At 45.3% G+C, this 21,564-nt stretch overlaps 1 protein-coding gene across 6 annotated transcripts; it reads right to left on the bottom strand.

Annotated features, from left to right (window-relative positions):
• Positions 1 to 279: 279 nt before the first annotated feature.
• On the bottom strand, positions 280 to 19,763 carry si:ch211-180f4.1 (uncharacterized protein LOC100144405 homolog). Of its 6 annotated transcripts, none has more exons than XM_047365798.1 (13): positions 19,542 to 19,763; positions 17,042 to 17,129; positions 16,813 to 16,958; positions 16,627 to 16,728; positions 16,342 to 16,526; positions 12,128 to 12,370; positions 11,873 to 11,995; positions 10,166 to 10,288; positions 9,543 to 9,957; positions 6,132 to 6,264; positions 5,883 to 6,058; positions 5,626 to 5,784; positions 280 to 2,135 (listed from the first exon to the last, which is right to left on the bottom strand). In XM_047365798.1, exons 1-13 carry the CDS (start codon positions 19,746 to 19,748, stop codon positions 1,620 to 1,622), a joined length of 2,616 nt encoding a protein of 871 aa, XP_047221754.1. In that variant the 5' UTR covers positions 19,749 to 19,763; the 3' UTR covers positions 280 to 1,619. The 6 variants fall into 6 exon arrangements, with proteins under 6 accessions (XP_047221754.1, XP_047221745.1, XP_047221784.1 ...); XM_047365789.1 differs by having other exon boundaries at positions 17,042 to 17,242; positions 19,550 to 19,763; XM_047365828.1 differs by having other exon boundaries at positions 17,042 to 17,157; positions 19,550 to 19,676.
• Between the last annotated feature and the right edge of the window lie 1,801 nt (positions 19,764 to 21,564).

Genomic DNA, 21,564 nt, shown 5'->3' with positions numbered 1-21,564 from the left:
AGAGTCTGCTGCTTTAGTCAGCGCTAACCAATAGGGAAACGTCTTACAGCGTTCGTCTTTAGGCCCCGCCCAGGATGTTCATGTTCCCAGAACTCAAAATTCGTTGAGTTCAACCAAAAACAGAGAGCGTCAAAACCAAAAGAGAGAGTCATAACCAAAGATTTTTGGCACAAAATAAAAATAAAAGTTTATGTTTTGCAAATAACTTTTTTCTCTTCGTGAGAAAAAATGAGTCATTTTAATCAAAAACAGTTTTATCAAACAATTTTATTTCTCCCCAAAATAAAATATTCCATTTAAAGAAAAATAATCGTTACAACTTTGAAAGTTTTGATCACAACTTAATATTTTTTGATTGAGATTATTTTTTTGTTTGATTGAATAATATTGAGACTAATTTAACTCCATAACACTAGAGGGCGCTCCCACGAAGGCCCGCCGACATATTAGTGTCCACTTCGTCTTCTTCTTCAGTCTTTATTTTCAAACCTGAGACGGGTTCTGCCAGACTTTATAGTTAAATAGGTGATTTATGATCAACAGAACATTTTCACATATGAAGCACTCAGAAGAAACATTCATTTAATGGTTTCTTCTGATAAATATTTGTTCCTGTTGCTGGTTTTACTGCAGCAGCTCAGATAAGATGGATCTGTTTGCAGCAGATATTTGGAGCATTTTGATTTTGCATCCGTTTCAAACAGGGAAGTCCAGATGGACGGGGTGCAGCATTCAGTTTTTCATTTGGTTCCTTTTTGCTGGTTCTGTGCAAACAGCAGCGTGAGACAACACATACAGAACCAACAGGGTTCATGCTTCAGCCTTTTAACAAGAAACTGAGTGATTCCTGGGTCTGCTGCTGAGAGTAATTAGAGAAAATGTTAATTCAAAAATAGAAAGTATTAGAACAAGATAAATAAAGACATGCACAAATTAAATCCATAAGTTCTCTGCACACTAAACGGTCTCCAGATTGTGAACGCACACAGGAACAGCTGATCTGTGATGGGCTTCATGACCTGACAATGAAACCTTTAAAGCCCTCACATAATCGGAACATTTTCCACAGCGCTGGAGGTCAGTGCTGCATTCATGTTATTAAGTAAATTACAATAATGAGAATTTTACCAGAACAGTACCCGACATAGTGCTGCACAGAGAGGAGACAAAGGTGAGGACATCTGGACCCCTCAGGCACTGCAGGACAAGTTGTCCCATTTAATCCCACTGACGTCACGGTATCAGTCCCACAGCTCCGATTTGAGAAGCGTTTGTTAAAAGTGTCTAGAGGAAGAGCAGCTGCTCAGGTGTAAGTTGAGAAACTGTTTACTCCAAGTTTCAACCCAGAATATTTGATTTTCTCATTTTCTATTAAAGCCATGAGTTTACCAGTAACATTAATGGTACCAGCAGGTTGGACTGGGTCTGCTAAATGTAAAGGTGATGATGGTGCAGTGTGGTCACAGGATGTGACGGATCAATCAGGATCCATAATTACTGGGCTAAAACAGCCGGCTGACCCTTTAAGACCCTATGACAGTAACCCCCCTGCAGGTGTTGTTGGGTATTTCTTCACCCTGCAGTGAGTCTGACAGCCCAAACACCCCCCTCCATCCCCGCTACCATATGTAAGTTTTGTTTGTGTTGATCTGACTCCTCCCCGCCTCCCCCTCACCCCACTCTGCTTCCTCCCTGCCTTCTTCCTCCTCCTTGTCACCTTTGTCCTTCTCAGCCTCACTCTCCCACAGTGTGATTAGAGGTGGGTACAGCTCGTTCATAGGGATGGATGTTGTGTGCTGCATGTACTTCTTCAGTGATTGGCCACAGGACTTGTGCTGATGCACGCGACGGCCCATGTACACCACCAGCAGCATCATGATGGACAGGGCAAACATGGAGCCCAAGACAGCAGCCAGCGCCACGCTGCTGTGCTGTGATGCCACCAGCTCCACAGAGAAACCCGCCTCCTTGGTGGTGACGTTCAGGCACGAGGTGTGGACAGGAGCGGAGAGGAGGGTAGAGGAGGATAGGGAGGTGGGATGAGGTGTGGGGGGGGAGGACACAGTTAGGCAGATGTTGTACTCTGTGGCCGGAAGGAGGTGCGTCAGATTGTACTCCTGAACATCAGCTGGGACCTACAGAGAAGGGACCAAAGACAGGTGAATAGATAAACAGGTTAGCAGATAGACAGGCTTTGTTTGAGGTGCTGAAAGCTAAACTATTTGAATGCTAGCATGTTTTTTTGCTTTGGGTTTTGTTTTAAAGTTGTAACAAACTTTACTTTAATGAGTGGTTTGAACACAGATCAGCCGTAATGCGCCACCAGCGCTCATACACACATTAATATTTATATTAATGGTAGTTAAAGGAGTTGGTAAACCAGTAGTGCGTTGCTCCCTGTGATGGCAAGTTAACAACATTAATTTTGAATTATTATTTTATTGGAATAATGTTTAGGAACATAGACCGACCGGTAAATCGAGAGCTTTGCTTTTCGGCTCAGCTCCCTCTTCACCACAACGGACCGGCACAGCGCCCCCGTTACTGCGGCAGCTGCACCGATCCGTCTGTCGATCTCCCGCTCCATTCTTCCCTCACTCGTGAACAAGACCCCGAGATACTTGAACTCCTCCACTTGAGGCAGGAACTCCCCTCCAACCTAAAGAGGACAAGCCACCCTTTTCCAGTCAAGAACCATGGCCTCGGACTTGGAGGAGCTGATCTTCATCCCAGCCGCTTCACACTCGGCTTTGAACCGCCCCAGCGCATGCTGGAGGTCTTGGCTAGAGGGGGCCAGCAGGACCACATCATCTGCAAAAAGAAGAGACGAAATCCTCTGGTCCCCAAACCAGACCCCCTTCGGCCCTCGACTGCGTCTAGAAATCCTGTCCATAACAAAGGGCAGTCCTGCCGGAGTCCAACAGGCATGGGCTCTGGAACCCTCTGGAGCTCCTCAAGAGAGGCTGGACTCTCTTCTACTCTGGTTGTTGTTTACTACTTTTTATAGTTTATAGTTTACTTATTCTTTCATTTTTGAGTGTTATTGGCCTGGTTAAAGAGTTTGCCTGACTAAAAATATTATATTCTAACTTCATTAGTGATTATGTTAACAATTAATTGTTCATTATAATTTTTAATAGTTGCTAATAACCAAACCAGACCTTTTGTTGCACAACACTGAAGAAGGTTTCAGCAAAGCTTGGAGCCAAGGTACATTGTCAGTACCGTAAACCACAGTAAACAGAACTTATGATACAAGTTCTGCACGTGTGCAAGAGGGCATGCCTGGTAGCCAGTGGATTCCAGAGTCACAACTAAAGGCAAGAGAATGTGAGTTCAGACAGCTCCAGGACTGCAGTAGAAGAGATGATGTTGTATATGGAATCATGTCAGATGCATTGAAGGAGATAAAGGTAAACAGTCCTGCATGGCATCAGAAAGGGGAGTCTAACTTAGACAGATGCAAGGCAAGGAGCAGTAGGAGAAGGTTAGCAGATAGATGCTGTGTACCTAAACACGCCCTGCCTACAGCTAATAGTGTAAGAACTATGAGAAAATCAACCACTGTAAGGAGGTAGTGCATGGCGCAGGCGATGCCAGATGTTACCAGTCCACTAGATGGATGGACTGCACAGAAATGTGTCATCTAAACTTGACACGGTTGCACAAAGCCACGTGATTCCTTACAGCCTGCTTCAAGATTGTTCTAAGACCTACAGAACCATCAACATACAAAGGAGAGAAGATGCCTGCAACTGGACAGAGAAACACAAGAATGAGGTGTTCACAGAGGAAGTTGTGGTTGTGAAAGCTGATGCTAAGCTAATATCAGCAGAAACAAGGCTCTAACTGAGAAGATGATGACACTGAGTAAAGGTGACCACATGGATTAACTGAATGGAAAAAAGGAAATTAATCAAAAGAACTGAAGAATCCACCCAGGCTGGAGTTTTTAGGAAGCTCTACCAGCTACCTACGATGGAGGCAATAACCAGCCCACCTTCAAAAGCCAGAAGCTTCACAGGGTGGGATGCAGGTTCAGGATTCTGGAAAATGAAACCCGATGAAGTCAGTCTGAATGTTTAACAGCAGAGACTTTCTGTTGGGCCTAATTCTGCCCCAGATGTCTTCACAGGCCAGAGAGACAACAGTTGAAACCTGTCATTGAAGATCTCCTGGTCTGGAGTGAGGCTGAAGAACAACAGTAACAGACTGAGACCAACACTTGGTACATATCTTCTCAAATCGTAGCTAGATACCAGATGGTGTTCAATAGAGATGGTTCATACTAAGCATGTCTCCGTTTACTGAACCGTTTGATGGACTGATAGGAGATGATGTAGCTTTACTGGAGGATGAAGAGCTTCAGCACACCTTCAACAGAACAATGCTCACTGAAGCTCCTCTGCTCTGATACCATAATGTAGAGCTGCGAGTAACTTCAGAGGTGGACTCAGAGGAAAGACCAGAAACATAAACATCATGATCATCTGCAGAACAGAGCACATGGAAAAATAAATGTTTCTGGAAAAGAAGTTGATGTGGAAACTGATCACAAACCACTTGAAGAAACCACTTAGGTGTGACCCAGCATCTCAAGGAAGAGGGATGCAGATTGCTGATCCATGATCCAGAACCTGCCCCCATGTGACCAAGACACTGAAGCTCAGAAGGAAAGGAAGAGCCATGCATCAAGAGACATTTATGGATGTTGGAGCTTCAGAAAGGAATTTCAGATCTTATCTAAAGGAGAATGGAGAGCAAGAGTCATAATCTTGTGGGCAGAAATGTTGCAAAGCATCACTGAGATGGTGGGTCACACCAGAAACGGTGAACCAGAGAGTCAATATATCCACAATGTGCTCCTAGAAGAGTCTGACCAGCAGACATTTATGGAGGCTGAAGTCAGACAGCAGACTCGTAGCAGTCCATGTGAAGTCACCAGACATGGAATCATAAATCCGTTCAGGTAACGGTCTGAAGGCAGCACCAGGACTCCAGCACAAGACACCGGACTGTCTGAACCACCAAGAACTTCTGTTGTGAAGACACCTGGTAGACAAAAGGATGAGAAGGTTCCTGATGCCCTCAATCCTTCCAGTGAAGACGTCAAGTGGACAAGTCATCTGACACCAAGAAGGCTCATAGAGGAAAGGCTTTATGAACCATTAGAGGTTCTGAGGTGTTAGTTGGTTCATCAACAGTTAAAGAAAAGACTATTATAGCTTGAAATGAGTGAGTTCTACGTAACTCAAACTGCTTAAAGGAACCTGAAAGGAACATTGTCATATTTTCACAGAACGGGCATGTGTTCATAAACATAACTCATGGATCTGGTGCATCCTGATTGCTGATGCATTGTGGGAGCTGGGGGCCGATTACCAGATCAGAAAACAAACACCATGGAGCTACCACTACCTGTTAGGTACCTGAGACTGAGTCCAAGACCAAGACTTTGAGACCAAGACTCGTAACGTTCCACAACCCCAGTAACAGAAGCAGGAGAGAAACTGTTCTGCTCGATGCAACAAGCAGAACAGTTTCAGTTTATCTTCATTCCACATCATTTCAGACCATAAACAATGAGAAGATCTTCAGGACCACGCCGTTGGAGGATGTGCTCACCTTGGCAGTGTAGCTGATCTGAGGGTTGTCGATGTGCACGACAGCACTGGTCCACCGAGGTAAAGGGAGGTCAGCGTCGTGCTGGTTCTGACCCACAGATGAAGCTCCTCTGCTGAAATACAACTTCCACTCTAAGACCACTGACTGGGCATGGACCACCTGGACCAAGAACAACCAGAACCAGCTGAATGAAGTGTTCCGTGAGTGAGAAGAACAGAAGGGGATACACAGGCAAAAAATCAGGACTGGATCAGTACCTTAGCAAGAACCACCAGAGAGGCTGCAGAGCTAGAGGAATTCCCATACCACAGCCTGCGTTTGCCGGGCTGGACGCCCCAGGGGCTCCCTTGTCCGGACCCCTGAGAGTCCACAGACACTGAGATGCTCTTGGTGTCTGCACCCTCAACGTTCCAGGCCACACAGGTGTACACACCTGAGGAAGGAACAGAAATAGATTTAATGCAGAGTTTAATGGTGCTGGATGGAGAACCGAGCCAGAGGCTCACCTGCATCTGAAGGCTCAGCTTGTTCTATCACCAAGGCTCCGGGTTCAGACATGTGATGATGATGCTTCTTCTTCCTGCTCAGGCCACGCCCTTGCTCTGATTTGATTGGTGCAGCCACCAGCTCAGAGCTCACCTATAAAACAATTTTAACATCAGAGTTCAAGTTTATTGGTACTTTGTTTATTTTTGGATTAGGGTTGTTCTGGTTCTGGCCCCCTCTTCTTTCCAATGTTTCTTCATTTTACTGTGGTTTCAGCTCATATCTCTGAAGGTCCCACCACAGCATTTCAATCAGACTGATGTTTGGACTTTGACTAGGCCATGGCAGCATCTTGACTCTTTTCAACCATTATGTTGGGGATCTGCTGCTGTGTTTGGGATCAAGGTTCTGTTGAACACGCAGTTTGGACCAAGCATCAGCAGACAGACAGATGGACAACTCTAGAATACGTTGATAAACAGAGGAGATCATGGTCCACTCAGTGACAGCAAGGTCCAGGTCCTCTGGTTGTAAAATAAGCCCACATCATCATCCCTCTACCACCATGCTTGACAGCTGTTATGAGGTGTTTGTGCTGATTTGCTGTGTCTGGTTTTCTCCAAACATGGTTCTGTTCATTATGGTCCCACACCTATACTTTGGTCTCATCTGTCCAGAGGACATTGTCCCAGAAGTCTTTGTCCTTCATCCCGATGCAGCTTTGCTAAACTAAGTCCTCAGGACATCTTCTTTTTAGAGAGAAGAGGCTTTCTCCATCATCTCTTCCAAGCAGCCACACTGATTTAGTGTCATGATCTTTAACCTTTAACCTGCTAACGGAAGCCTGTGGAATCTGAGATGGAGCTTTTGGGTTTTTGGGAAGATCCTGAGAAGATTGGCAGCTGTCTGAGATGTTTTCCTCTGGGGACTAATCTTCCTCTATGCAGATGTTGGAGAGTAAAACAGATATATTGTGTCAAAATGTGATTTATGGTCCCTGTCAGAAGATCAAAGGGTTTATGACCGTCTGAAAAGCTTATGATTTCCACCAGTTAGAAGATCAAAGGTTATTTATTTAGCTTCATTGGAAATTAACATCAGGACATTTAGGTGTTAGCAAATCCCAGCCATTAGGACCGCAGATGTTTTGTTGTTCATATGAACTACGGCTTCCACTCAACTCCTCCACATGGGACCATAAAACTTATTCCTGATATTAAATGTGATTGGTCAGGATCTATAAACTTCTAATAAAGCCTCATAGGTCTTGAGTAAGTTCAACTAGATTAGACACTGAACATTATTCACGATTATAATTTCAGGTATAACATCTTTTTCTATAGACAAGCCACCACTCTTTTTGTACTAATTTCCTTTAGTGATGATAACACCACATATTGTTTATGCCCATCACTTGTTTCGTATTCTAGGATGAAAAGGTGGTTATGCAGTTTAGGTGAAAGGTTGATTTAGTAGATTAATTATTAATAAAAGTGACAGGCGTGAATTTAGCTCAGTTCAACCTGTTCATAACCACACAGAAAACTCTATTATTTCAAACCAATCCTAAATTATGCATAGGTCCAATAAAAACAATTTTGTTTGACAACCAAAGATGTACTTCCAACCACAACATTTCCACTTCTTGCAAATTAAGCTGTGAATAAAAATTTTAATGTTGTCTATTTACCTAGTCCAGTCTAAACTTGTGTGATCCCTTAGAAGAAGAAAGGGAAGAGTCCAACCCTGAGCCCCCAGCCTCTGTTTCCACCAGGGAATGCGTGATGGCAGGATTGAGGAGATCCTCGAAGTACTCCTTCCACCGCACGATAATGTCCCCAGTTGAGGTCAGCAGCTCCCCACCCCCACTATAAACAGTGTTGGTGAAGCACTGCTTCCCCCTCCTGAGGCGCCGGACGGTTTGTCAGAATCGCTTCGAGGCCAACCAGTAGTCCTTCTCCATAGCCTCACCGAACTCCTCCCAGGCTCGAGTTTTTGCCTCTGCCACCGCCCGGGCCGCAGCACGCTTGGCCTCACGATACCCGTCAGCCGCCTCAGGAGTCCCACAAGCCAACCACAGCCGATAGGACTCCTTCTGCAGCTTGACAGCATTCCTTACTGCCAGTGTCCACCACCGGGTTCTGGGATTGCTGCCGCGACAGGCACTGCAGACCTTACGGCCGCAGCTACGGGCAGCAGCATCGACAATAGATGGAGAACATGGTCCACTCGGACTCTATGTCTCCAACATCCCCCGGGATCTGGTCGAAGCTCTCCCGGAGGTGGGAGTTGAATACATGCCTGGCTGAGGGCTCCGCGAGGCGTTCCCAGCAGACCCTCACTATGCGATTGGGCCATGGGACTTTATCGGGTCAATTTCATCCATAAGATCCACAATAGTCAGACTAAAGTTATCTACAAGGTCCTCAACAGAGGCTGAGGGCAGACTGGTTGATAGTGAGAAGATAACTGATACAGTGTTCTGTGATGATCTCAGCTCTGGTTCTGGTTCTGGTTCTGGTTCCAGGGAATAATCATTTTAAAAAGCCAACTGAAATTGTCAGAAAGAAAAATATCAGCAAAGTTTAGACTTCTGGAAATAACCAGAACTAGTACATGTCCCTTGTTATTGGTTGGTTCTGTAACCTGATATCAAAGTCCAAAGCCAATCAGAATCCTTAATAGTTCTGTCGCTCATCTTACTTTAACATTATCAATATGAACGTTTAAATCCTCCACTATAAGAAAGCAGCTAAAATCAAGCCGGTAACGGAAGTTTGGAGATGTTCAGGATGTTCCAGCATCTAAAGATCTGGACCGGACCACCACATGTTCTAAAGAACTAAAGTTCCCAAATGTCTTGTTGCTGTTCAGGAGTTTCTCATAAAATAAGGCGGTAACTCCGCCCCTTGATTGTTTATTCAACACTCACAAAGCTACAGCTGGGAGGAGCCGCTCCAGATAACACTGGTTTCAGTCCAGAACCCGTGTTTCGGATGCTACATCTGGTATGTTTACAGGTTTTAACTCTGCTGTTGTTCTGGAAAGATGCTCCGATTAGACATCATCCTGTGTTTCATTAAGTTAGGTCAACTATTTCTGTTCTGACCAGTTTGGACCCGGATAGCAGAAGCTATCTGGTAAGTGAACTCTGACAAGTTCTGGATGCTGGGAGGAGGTTACTGTAGATTCTGGACCCGCACTGTATCGGCCAACGGTTGGAGCAATGAAACGGATGAAGGCCTTCTCTTCCAGGGTGATTCTGATGCCCTGGCGGTTGATGTTTCAGATGATGAAGCAGGCAGTTCTGTGACCTTCACGCATCTCCTGCTTGTTCTTGTGTGTGTGTAGGAACTGTGTATCATTATACAGTGAAAATTAACAGCTATATATCCATCTACAGTCACCTGAGAAGACAACCCCCCACCCACCTTGTCTCCGGTCGGTGTCACCCAGTAGAACTGGGGGGCGGGGTCTGCATCCGCCCAGCACTCCAACGTGATGGGTTGTCCTGCGCTGACATTCATGATTGGAGGAAAGGCGTCAGGAGAGATGTGAGGTAGGCAGCTGTTGGCTCCGCCCCCACCCCATCCAAATGCCACCACCTCCTGCAGCTCCCGGCCAATCAGGTGCGGCGGGGAGGAGCAGACGGTTATGGAAGACTCCAGCAGCTTGAGGTGCGACTGGTTTCCGAGGTGAGGCCCCCAAGAGGGGAGACAGTCACACCGCAGAGGGTTGGAGTGCAGGGACAGCTCCTCCAGGGACGGCAGGGTGGAGAGGAGGTCCCCAGAGAGAAGGCTCAGCTTGTTGTTAAGAAGAAGGAGAGTCCGGAGGGACGGCAAGTCTCTGACGGGGGGCACAGGAGAGAAAAACATTTCAGACGGATCACACGCTGCAGCTCTAACTTGCTGGACTGCAAACATCTGTCAGATGTCTGCAGATGTTTCTACACTGAGCTTCATTAGGAAGCATGAAGTCTACATTTATTAGCAGCGCTGATCAGCAGAGAGCAGACGGGTCTGTCCCGTTCTCTACAAATGTTTCTCAGAATCACCTGAAGGCCTGCGGGTCAATGTAGGACAGCCGAGGATTGTTACACAGCTCCAGTTTGGTGATCTCTGGCAGGTTCTGGAAAGCTGCTCGCTCCACCATCAGCAGATCCTCCATGTTGTTTAGACTGAATGCAAAGAAACCAGAACCCAGCACAAATTATTTCTACATATTTTTCCTTCATTTTAGAAACCAAACAGAACCAGAAATCTTGGAACTGGACATCATGGTCCCTCTAACAGAACTCTTCAGCTGAGAGATAAATTCTGAAGATGCTTCTGAAGGACCAAGGACACCTGGACCCAGACGACCTCCTATGGATCAGTTTATATTTTGGTCATTTTGTACCTGAAACCGTTGGATATGAAAGAGACGACTTTCCGCTCTCTGCCTGCATCTTTCAACTGGTTTAATGAACTGGTTTAATGAACTGGTTTAATGAACTGGTTTAATGAACTGGTTTAATGAACTGGTTTAATGAACTGGTTTAATGAACTGGTTTAATGACTAATATCTCCCAGCAGAAACTTGATCAGGTATTCTACCACATTTCACAAGTTAATTGGACCAAACTGGGATCAGAACATTATCAATAGAAACAAGGTTTGAAATAAAATCATAAAATAACATATTGCATCCTGCAGTTGATCTTTGAGCATTTTAATATTTATTCTTCTCAACGGTCAACCTCAGGAGAAATGAGCTGATTGGCTGAGGTGGGGTGGGACAGGTACAACCTTACCCCGAGCCCAACCCCCTGCTGTCACACCTCTGAGTCAGCAGGTGAGGTGAAGTCAGCACCGTAACGCCATGAAAGGTGAGCAGTTGACCTGATGTTGTCATGGTAACGTTGTATCTGTGGGAGGAGCCGACTGGGATGTTTGAAAATTTCGTTCAGAAGAACATGTTGACGATAATTCACAGCAGCACTGCGTGTATTTAGTGCCTATGTTCGACCAGCAGGGGGCTCCACACCAACATAGTGTCTTGGTTTTCCTTCATTTGTGACGGCTCGATTCTGTGAAGACAGAACCCGCCCTCGAACCCAGATGAAGGTTTACCTGAAATGTTAGCCGCGGTGATGAATTATCAGGGGAAGCAGGTCTCCTTGTTATTTGGCTAAATTATGTGCTTCAACAGCAAGAGGTGCCCCCTGCTGGTAATCTTAAATAAAGGTAGGTTTGTTTTCATCTCTTTTCCATCTTGATTTACTAAGGTTGCCTCATGAAACATCATGAGTTTAAAGTAATGTTTTCAAAGCCCTAAAGCCCTAGAAGGTGGTGCAGTTAGCACCAGGAAGAAGGTCCTGAAGGTCAAATTCCAGCTGAGGTCTTACTGAGGTTCAGACCACCACGATCTTTAGCGGGTGGTGACCCCCTGTGGTGGAGGACCCATGTGGCTCATTCAGGCACCGTAAGTACAGGTCCTGACACCAGGAGCTCTCCATGGAGACTCCCCCAGGCCAGACTCCAGCAGTAAGGAGAGTAACCTGATCCCTCAGCAGTACAGACGTTACGAGGGTTGTTGGAGAAATGGAGGAGTTTTTAGGTCTTTCTCAAGAATGAAGGTTGAACCGAGGAGGACATCAACAGCCAGACTGGGGCATCTTCTGGCGAGATGCAGATTCTGTACCAGTCTGGGTCCTTAAAGGCAGAACTGAGACAAGAAGCTCTTAAAGATCCAATGGATTTTGTTTGCCTCTAAAACTTACCTGAGCTCCTCCAAGTGCTGAAGGCTTTGAAAATCCCCTTGTTGGATCCGGCTGATTGGGTTTCTGTTCAGGTCCAGGAACTTTAGGTTTGGAAGCACACTGAGAGCATCCCGAGGTACGGACCTGTAGGTCAGAGAAACATTCATCAGTAACATCAGGAACAACATCTCGGCCAATGTTGGATCCTCGTGGCCAGTAATGGGCCAGCAGGATTTATTTGGACTCTTCAGAACAGGAAGTGGCCAGCAGACCAACCGGAGCTTGTTGTCAAAGAAAGAGAGGCTCTCCAGGTAGTCGAGGCCGACAAAGGCAGCCGACGGGACAGAAACCAGTCCCATTCTGGCCAGAACCAGGCTGTGGAGGCGAGACAGAGGCAGAAAGTTCTTTTCCTCCAGACCCAGGATGGGGTTCTCCCCGATCATTAGGATCTCCAATGATGGCAGGGACTCGAACCAACGGCTGTCGATAGCCGCCAGCCGGTTTGAGTTCAGATGTAGCCTGAAAGATCAAGAATAGAAAACTGATCCAGACGCAGAGAACAAGAACCCAAAAGAATACCAGAACTTTTCAACATGGTTTATCACAACAAATCTTTTAACCTTATTCTAAGTAAAGGAGAACCTCTAAAGAGAATCAGAGAACCAAAGACAAGTTCTTCTTCTAATGTTTTTGTCCCCGTAGGGAACTTTGCTCTGTAGCCAATTAAAAAGATTCCCAGTCCAACTCAGTCCGGGCCTTCAGTTCAGTCCAACCTGCTCTTCATTTTATAGATGAAGACTTTTTACACCTGGTCCTCCTGGCTCTGAAGCTCCTCACAGATGTTAGGAGCTGAAGAACCGGTGCTTTCTCTGTGAAAATGTTCGGCTCGGATCAGGTAACTTGGCTCCGAGCATTTTGCCGACCACTTTGACTCTTTGTTCGGTTCTGTTTCTGTCTCCCACTGAAAGTTTCTGAACCAACAAATCTTTGGGTTTGGAACTATTTTGTTTTAAAAAGAACCTCACCTCCTGGATGGTTCCACAAGTTGTTCTCCGCTGACGTTCTCTGATGAGTTTATTGGTCTTTAAAAATGTTCAGCTTGAAAAGGTTCTCCTTTATATAGTTGTCAGACTGATTGGAGGGTTCTGGAGCCTCTGGGTGGTTACAGTAGTCTCAGGATGGTGTTGTTACCACGTGGTGGGTGTGTTGGTCCTTCATAAAGATCTAAAAGTTCCACAGTGTTTTTTGGTTGTGTCTTCAGGGTTTTTTTGGGGGTTTTCAGAGTGGTTCTTCTGATATTGACAATTCCCATGAGGTTCAGATGGATTCTTCATGAATTCCTGTTTATTGGGGTGCTTTGGATGGTTTCTTGGATGATCTTTGTCTGACTGGAGACTTTACACATTTTTGTGATCCATCAGGGACTCATAACGATTCTTTAGATGTTCCAGTTTTGTTCATCATTCTTCCCAAATATGTTTTCAGGACAGTAATTATCTTCCTGACTTGAGTTTATTGAGTTCTAGGCGTAATCTGGTTGTTGGTTCTCAAAGATGTTATAGAAGCCAGATGGTTTCATGGTCCTCTGGAAAGTTCTGATTCTGTAGGTGTTTTGGGGTTCAGGATTAGGATACTGGAGGCAACTTCCAGATCTTTAAAGGTTAACATATTCCAGATTGTTGTTCAGATCCAACTGTTGCACAGAAACAGTACCAGGCAAGATTTTTAATGATCTGCAGGTGTGAAATGGATCTGAACAATCCATCAGTTCTGGTATTTTTGGACCTAGGTGCAGCCCCCCATGCAGCTGATCACAACATTTGTGATCTCTGGTACCGTTCTAAAGTGGATGCTCTTGAAGCTCATCCTCTAACATTACAAAGTGAGATATGGAGTTCCACAGGGTTCAGTTTTAGGTCCTAAAGGAGACACAGCATCACCATCTGGGCTGATGTCCCACAGATGGTAGAGGTAAGGTAAGTTTATCTATATAGCGCTTTTCAGTCATTCAAAGCGCTGTACATGACGAAGAACAATTACAATACAATCACAAAGAAAATAAACAGATACAGACACAGAAAAACAAATCAAATGACACTAATAATCCTTGGGAGTAATAATAATTAATAATCCTTCCAAGTTTACTGGTAGAAATTGGCTCCAAGCCACTCTTAATAATAAAGCATCTTATGCTAAAAGAAGATGATAATATTAATAGTCTCATCATTTCAATGAATTCTAACTAGTGAAGCTGAGTCACTGGTTCAAAACAGCTTTAATCCACATTTTCAGGTGCTAATAATATATTGGTTTTACTGGTGCTGAAGTTGAACTAAGTAATCTAATTAAGAAAGCTGGGTCATTGGTGGAAGAGCAGCTAAAGTCCAAGTTACTAATAATGTTTGGTTTTTACTGGTAAAATCTATGAAAAGTAATGAAATCACACATTTAGGTAAAGTAAGATAGGAGGGGGGGGGGAATCATATTTCAGACTCTATTCTTAGCAGAATAGAGTCTGAAATAGTACAAAAAACCTCAGCAGGGGTAAGCAACATACACATAAGTAAAGATTTAGCAAGAGTACGGTGGAATCTGGAGGGTGTGAATATATATAGTATATATAATATATATAAGTCTGAGTGTGTTTGCAAGAATTAGACTGTCAACACTGATAGAAGCACCATTGTCCTTGAGAAGAGAGGTGGAAGTTTTATCAATCATAGTCCTATCAGCATACAGCTGGTAGGGGAGTGCTGGGGAAGAGCGTCATGTTTATAGAACATCCAGGAGATATTTTGTCGATAGCCAGTTAGCAGAAATTGCCAAGGCCACATTGGGACGCCAGATTAGTACCAGACATAGCCAAATTTCTGGTATTTTCCACAGATCTGGAGCGAACGTCTCCAAGATTATATCTTTTAACCTCTGAGTCCAACCGCTGCCAGGCTGCGATTCTGTTCAAGAATCGTGTCCAGCTTGTGATTCTTCTCTCTTAACATTTCAGTCTGAGTGTTGATCGCTCTACAGACTCCATCTAACATCGCAGGAAGCTTTGAACAGTCGCCCACGTTTTGCGAATCACTCGATAAGTCAGGTAACCACCAACTCTAAAAAGCAGGAATCCTGTTATTAAAAGTCCAAATATGTACACATTTTCTACGTCCTCCACCGACATCGTAGTCAGGAACACAATCTTCCACTGCTGCCAAGAATCCATTGTGTTTCCAGAGAAGAACGTCCCGTCTGGACAAGAGGGTCTCCTTTACCCTGTCTTCCCGTTGAAAATAAATTTTGATCAATTACGTTGAGAGACCAGCTGACCAAATCCATAATTTAAAAGTTTGGAGGATATGCAAAGCGAGGCTCTGAGAAAAATACAGACAAAAAGCAGAAGCAGGGATCAGCAGGGAGGGAGAGAGAGAAAACATGTGTGTCGTCCACCGAGAGCAAGAGAAAAAAAAAAAGGGACCTTCCTTCAGCTCAATCTGGAGAAACTTGAAGTTATAACTGGTCTTGACCAACCAACCATCCGTCCCGTCCAGTCAGAACATCCATGGCTTCAACAGACCCTGCTTGCTTCTTAGACTGGACCAAGCAAAGTCATTCAGTTGCAACGGATTGTTTAGGGGGCAGTATTGCACTGATTGAGAAGAAAAAAGCATGAAGAAGAAAGTGCGTCTCCTCTGGTTTTAAAACGTAGTTGCACACCTGAATCTCATCACTGCCCCATGTGCCAATCGGATTGGCACTCGTACTTTGTTTTTCCTCTACTACTTCTTCTACTCGTATGTGCTGCTCTTGTGTTACATCCTCGGTTCCTGGTTTTGATACGCTCGCCCGGCACGCATTCATTCTCCTAGCGAACCGCTCCAGGGACCAGGCAAACCGAGCCAGGGTACGGTATTCTGGGCTGTTTCAGGGTCCAGGATGAGTTCACACCTGTGTGATCCGCTCCAGAAACTGGACTCTTCCATGGTACAAAGTGTTAGGTGTGAAAGCTCTGTTAGTCCGACCCACATGGCTTGTCCGACCTGCGGTACCGGTAAAATCCTGGCTGGTCATTCTCCGTGCTACGTCGGCGAACACCTCCTCATGGTGCTGAGCCCGCTCGTGGCCAATCAGTGAACAGCGGTGTGTTGGCGCCACCTCAGTGCTCTGGAAATAAAGACTGATCCGTCAATCGTGTTATTTTTGAAGAAGCTGAACTTCTTCAGGAAGGTTCAGGTGACTCAGCTGTTCTCCTCCTGACTCCACAGAACGGTTTATGGACACAAAAGAGGTTCTGAGGTCCAGACAGATTTCCTTGAGGTTTTTTTTTTATTCAAGTAAAAACATTTGTGGTTCTCCATCTGAAGTTATACTGAACCTGACATTGTTTCTGGTCACTAAAGAGGTTCAGTCGTTCATTACCTGGACCCTTTCGGTTGGTAATAAAATGTCTAATTGTTGTAACAGAACCACAAAGTTCTAGAAGGGGACGACTGGATTACCGAAGCAGGCTGGTGAGACCAGCAAAGGCTTTGGGTCCGATGGAGGAGATGTGGTTGTGGTTGATGTAGAGCTCCTCCAGGCTGGAGAGGTTCCTCAGACCAAAGTCCTCCAACTCTTCAATGTGGTTCTCCTCAATGTACAAAGTGACCAGGTGAACCAGAGAGGAGAGGCCCATGGAGCTCACCTGAACAGAGTCAGAAACATGGTCACTGTGGTGCTGAAAGGAACCCGAGGAAACCAGATACCAGTGCTCTGGTGAGGAACATGTAACGCTCCAGTTTTACCTGAGTGAAGCGGTTCTGGGATAGGTCCAGTTCTGTCATGTTTCTTATGCTCTGCAGCTCAGTGGTGATAATGGAGATGTTGTTGCTCTGCAGCAGCAGCACCTGGACCACAAGAAGGTTCATGAAGACATTAAAAACTTATTCCCAAGGGTTTTCTGGCTGATTTCGGGTCAGAGCAGGAATCACCTGAGTGTCTGCAGAGATGTTGGTTGGAACTCTGTGCAGGTGGAGCTCATTGCAGTCCACCGTCCGGGCCTGGTGGTAGACGGACTGTGAGGTGTACCAGGGTCGAGTCTCACACACACACTGCAGCGGGCACATCACAGCGCCACCTGTAGGACACACACACACACACACACACTGTTTAAACACACCCAGTGTGTCACAGAGAATAAAATACAGAACTCTCCTTTACCTGGGCTGGCCACACCCACACCAACACACACCGAAGATGTCAGGAGACAGTGAAGAAGAACCGAGAGGACTACAGATCCCATGATGCACTGAGGATGGAGAAGGTCGGAAGACGGTCTGAGAAGTTCATGGAGAATCAGTGAGAAGTTTGGATCAGTTTCATCAAAAATCCCCACTAAGACCCGCTCAGACCCACTTAGACCTGATTATTCAAAGAAAACAGAGAAGAAGACAGAGAGCAGTTCATCAGTTCAGAACTGGTTCTCTCATCAGTTCTCTGGCTCATCCTTTGGGTTTGAATCAGTCAGAGGTCTGAGTTAAGTGGCTGAAAACGGACCTTCAGGAAGCCTGTAGACCCTTTGGTCTGCAGTCTCTTCAGCACATTTTAAAGCAGGAAAACGTGACGATCGGGTCGCTGCAGACCTCTGAGTGGGTTATATAAAACCCAGTTAAAGCTGCTAAGGCAAACAAACTATGTGACCTACTTCTGCTCTGCAGAGCTCATTACACAACATGAAGTCAGCTACTCTTCATCGCCCAGGGAGGAGGAGGAAGATCTTCTGAAAGTTGTTTTTTTAGATAAGCAAGGGTCAAAAACCTGACAGGAAGGTTTAAATGGAGGTTTTCAGGAAGGACCAAGGCAGCTCCAGTCGGATCAGAACTGGACCTGAACCCTGCAGGTTAGACAGAGCTTTAAAGGAGGCAAACGTTCCTGCTGTAACTCCTTGACCAGGAGTGGATGTTTCCAAGGAATCTTGAACCTAATAAGAAGAATTTTTCTTGACGTGAAATAGAAATGATAGAATTTGTTTTGTTGGATCGATCTCTGTTGGCCTGCAAACAGAACCTGGAACCATCTGCTGTGAACCTGTCAGTTGGTGTTCAACCAGGATTTATCCTTGGATCATTAGTTTCTCTGCTGTTCATCTGATTAACCTGTGCAGATGACAATATCATTTACATCTATGGTGTCTGCGTAAGGTTGCAAAGAACTCACCAACTGGGAGCTAGAACCTAGTTAGAACAGGCAGTGCAGTTTTCTCCGAGCCACACAGTTCTGCCGCAGAGTCAGATGTTCCTGTATCAGCAGATGCCTGTTTCTGGGTCCAAGGATCTTGGAGTGGTACCTGACACAGAACTTTCCTTTGAAGCTCAGGTGAAAAGAGTCTAACAGCTTGAGATATAATCATCAGGTTCATGAGAACCGAAGAAATGAAAGGTTCTTACATATCACAAGCCAGTGGATCTGGTACCTTCTAACCCGTGGAGTTGGGAAAACCTGACCGAATTATCAACGTGTTTGTCTTCACTGACATGATGGTGATTAACGACCCGATCAGGAAGAAGAAACTTTGGTTAAACTCAACCATGACGAGGTCCATTCAGCAGAGCGGATCTATCAGTGAGGTCCCAGGAACACCAGAGGACTGACCGGGAGAGTTTGGAGCTTGATTCTGTCCTTGCTCGACTGGATCCGAAGCACAGATGTTCAGGTAATTCCAACAGTTAATGTTCCTGAGGGACGTTTTATTAAGTCCGACCGGATTTAGATCCGATTCACAGCTGAACATTCTGGGATAGGTTGATCCAGATCCAGATTGATTTTCCAGTTCTCAGTTACAGGAACACCGACGGATTCTAATTCTGATTCTGATGCATAAATTCTGACCGTGGTGAGTTAACGTGCAGCTAAAGCCAACCCCAACTGGGCCAAAACTACTGGGAGAAACATCCAGCTCTTCCTGAAGTTAAACAACATGGTTTCCCTTTTCCCAGGTTGTCAATGCATCATGATGTGTAGATGCTGATCATTCTCCTCTCATCTGGTTCTAACAGAACCCTGAAGTTCTGACCAGATTTCTGAACATGTTTTCTGGGTTAGTTCCTTCAGAACCATAAAGGTCTGCTTTCAGGAAGAGAAGTGAAACTCAAATCATCTGTTAGAAACTGATTTTTTCTGACCAAGGAGAGGAATACTTGTTTTTACAGAAGTTGTTGAATGCAACAGGGTCAGCTCTGATGTTCTGGATCCAGCTCTGAGGTTTTTGTAAGGTTCAGGTTGAAATTTGTTTCCCAAGTGTCTAATACAGCTGCAGGGAAGCTGGCAGCTTGGATCTCTGAGGAGGAAAATCAAAGGAGATGTCAGATTTATCCAGTTTGTCTCTGCGTGTCCTCTGCCTGAGCGCCAGCTACAAATCCTGAAGGACGGTTTAAAACCTAAAGTCTTCCAGAAAACTGGAAGCTGAATTCAGAGGGAATAAATACATTTAAAGCTTCTTTTCTTGCATCGAACCACCTTTGTTGTTTTGGTTTCCCAGCTGCCAGTGAATGCAGCATGGCTACACAGAGCATCAATACAAACATGGAACAGGCTGTGCTATCATCTGCAGCCACAAGAGGGCGCTGCTGCTGTTAACGCGAAGAAAGCATCTTTCTGCTGTATGATCCATAAACATCTCTGCATCAAACCGAACCGGACCCACAAGAACCCCGTCCCTCACCTCCTCACCACTGCTCCAGCTGCTCCGACCTTCCGCAGGTCCGTAGGCCGCTCTAAGCCACTCCGAACCCAGCGTCGAAATTGGTCCTGCTCCCTCGACTTGAGCGGTTCTGTCTGAGGTTCTGTGGTCCCGGCGGAGCTGCTTTATCTGGAGCATGTACCCCTTCCTGCTGTTGCTCCCTACCCCGACTCTGGTCACCTGACCCATGATCAGCCAATGGGCCGCACAGACAGCTGGATCACTGTCCAATCAGACACCAGGGATGCTGTACGCGAGGTGTGGAGGGGTATAATGTCATGACGTAATGCTCCAGATTCACCTGATGACGCCCTTCATCATCTTCAACAAATGCATGCGTGCCTAAGTGCGCGTGCGCAAAGACAGGGAACAAAACAGTGCGCGTTAAGTTTGATCTCCATGTTAAAATAATTCAAATGTTTGTAGTGAGAAAATAAATCAAATAAAGTTGAAATCGAGGCTTTCCAGTAATTTACACAACGTGAGGTGTAGGTCAGAGTCAATGGAGCCTTCTGGAAGAATCAGAATCAGAATCAGAATCAGAATCAGATTTATTGCTAAGTTCTTACATACAAACAAGGAATTTGACTCCAGTACACTTTGCTCTTTGGTTTTATTTTTGTATTACAGAATATACATAATTACAATGTACAATATATAATAAAAGGTGCATTTGTAACATCTGTATGTTGTTGTTTTGTACTTTATTAAATGTTCATCAGACGTCTGTGCTCCAAACACCGATGAATTCAGTTCTTATCCAAGAAAAAACTGTTGACATCATCAGTAAGGTCATCCAGGAAACATGAGTCAGCATTCCGGCTCCAGAGATGATGAAGAGGATGAGCACACAGAGAAAGATCGATCCATACGCTGACTACAGTCAAGCAGGAACGTCCGTTCCTAACTGAGCTTCTTTATTCCCATAGAACACAGAGAGGATGAGCTGTTGGCACAGGAAAAGGTTCTGACCCTAATAAGACAGAGCTGATGGACCAGCATGAAGAGCTGGGAATCTTTGTCTGCTGCTGACGATACCTCAGGTTCTGGTGCTGTTCCACACACAGGATGGTCTTTGGTATCAGTCTGGGCTTCAGGTCCCGTTGCCCCAGCCGACGATCTAAACTCCAAGCAGAAGAAAACTTTCGGATCCATATTCCAGCTCCGACTGTTAGAGCAAACAGCAGAAACTAAGGTGTGTGTGTTAAATAAAATCAATCCTCCACCTCAAATCCTTCTTCATTATGATTAAAACTTCAGTTCTAGTCTAGATGTTAGTCTGGGCCTGGCTGGAGGTCTCCTCCCAGTGGGTTCTGGTGGGATCGTCTCCCTCAGAATGTATTAAGGTAACATCCTAACCAGATGCCCAAACCAACTCCACTGAGTCCTCCTGATGTGCAGAAGCCATCTTTGAGCTCCTGAACGCGTTCCTCTGGAATTCTGACCCAGTTCAGATTAGGCCTGGTACTACAGAGTTTAACCAGTCATCTTGTTGGGCCATCTTACTGGAAGAACTGATCAAACTACACCTCCCAGCATTCAGTGCAGTTCTGACATCACAGCCAGAGATCATAAAAGATGAAACATCTTTCACCATGAGTAGATTCCTGATTTCCCTCAACCCTTTGTAGAAGTAGCTTAACGAAAGCTTTCAGGTCCAGCAGTCTGTGTATCCTGCAGATCTTTCTCATTTATATGTTTTTATCATTCCAGCTGAAGGTCTGGTTTTAGTAGTCTCCAGAATCTGGACAGATTCTCCAAGGAGACGAAATTACCTCCTGTTTCTAGTCGACTGATAGCTGTTCATCAGCCCATTTTGATCCGCTTGGAAGACAGCTGCTGAGTTCAGTTTTTATTGTTTGAAGGGATTTTGGGACAATACAATACTCCCAGCTCTGGGCACGGTTCTTCCTTCGCCCTCTCGGCTTCCTTCTGTTTATGCCAAGCCAACAATGCCACAACATGTCTGGTTAAAAGCTCTTACAAAAACTCCGTTTTATAAGTC

The sequence above is a fragment of the Girardinichthys multiradiatus genome, chromosome 1 (assembly GCF_021462225.1).
Source record: "Girardinichthys multiradiatus isolate DD_20200921_A chromosome 1, DD_fGirMul_XY1, whole genome shotgun sequence".
In the NCBI taxonomy this organism is placed as follows: Eukaryota; Metazoa; Chordata; class Actinopteri; order Cyprinodontiformes; family Goodeidae; genus Girardinichthys; species Girardinichthys multiradiatus.
The sequence above is the reverse complement of the archived record's forward strand: the minus strand, read 5'-3'. Positions and strand labels throughout refer to the sequence as shown.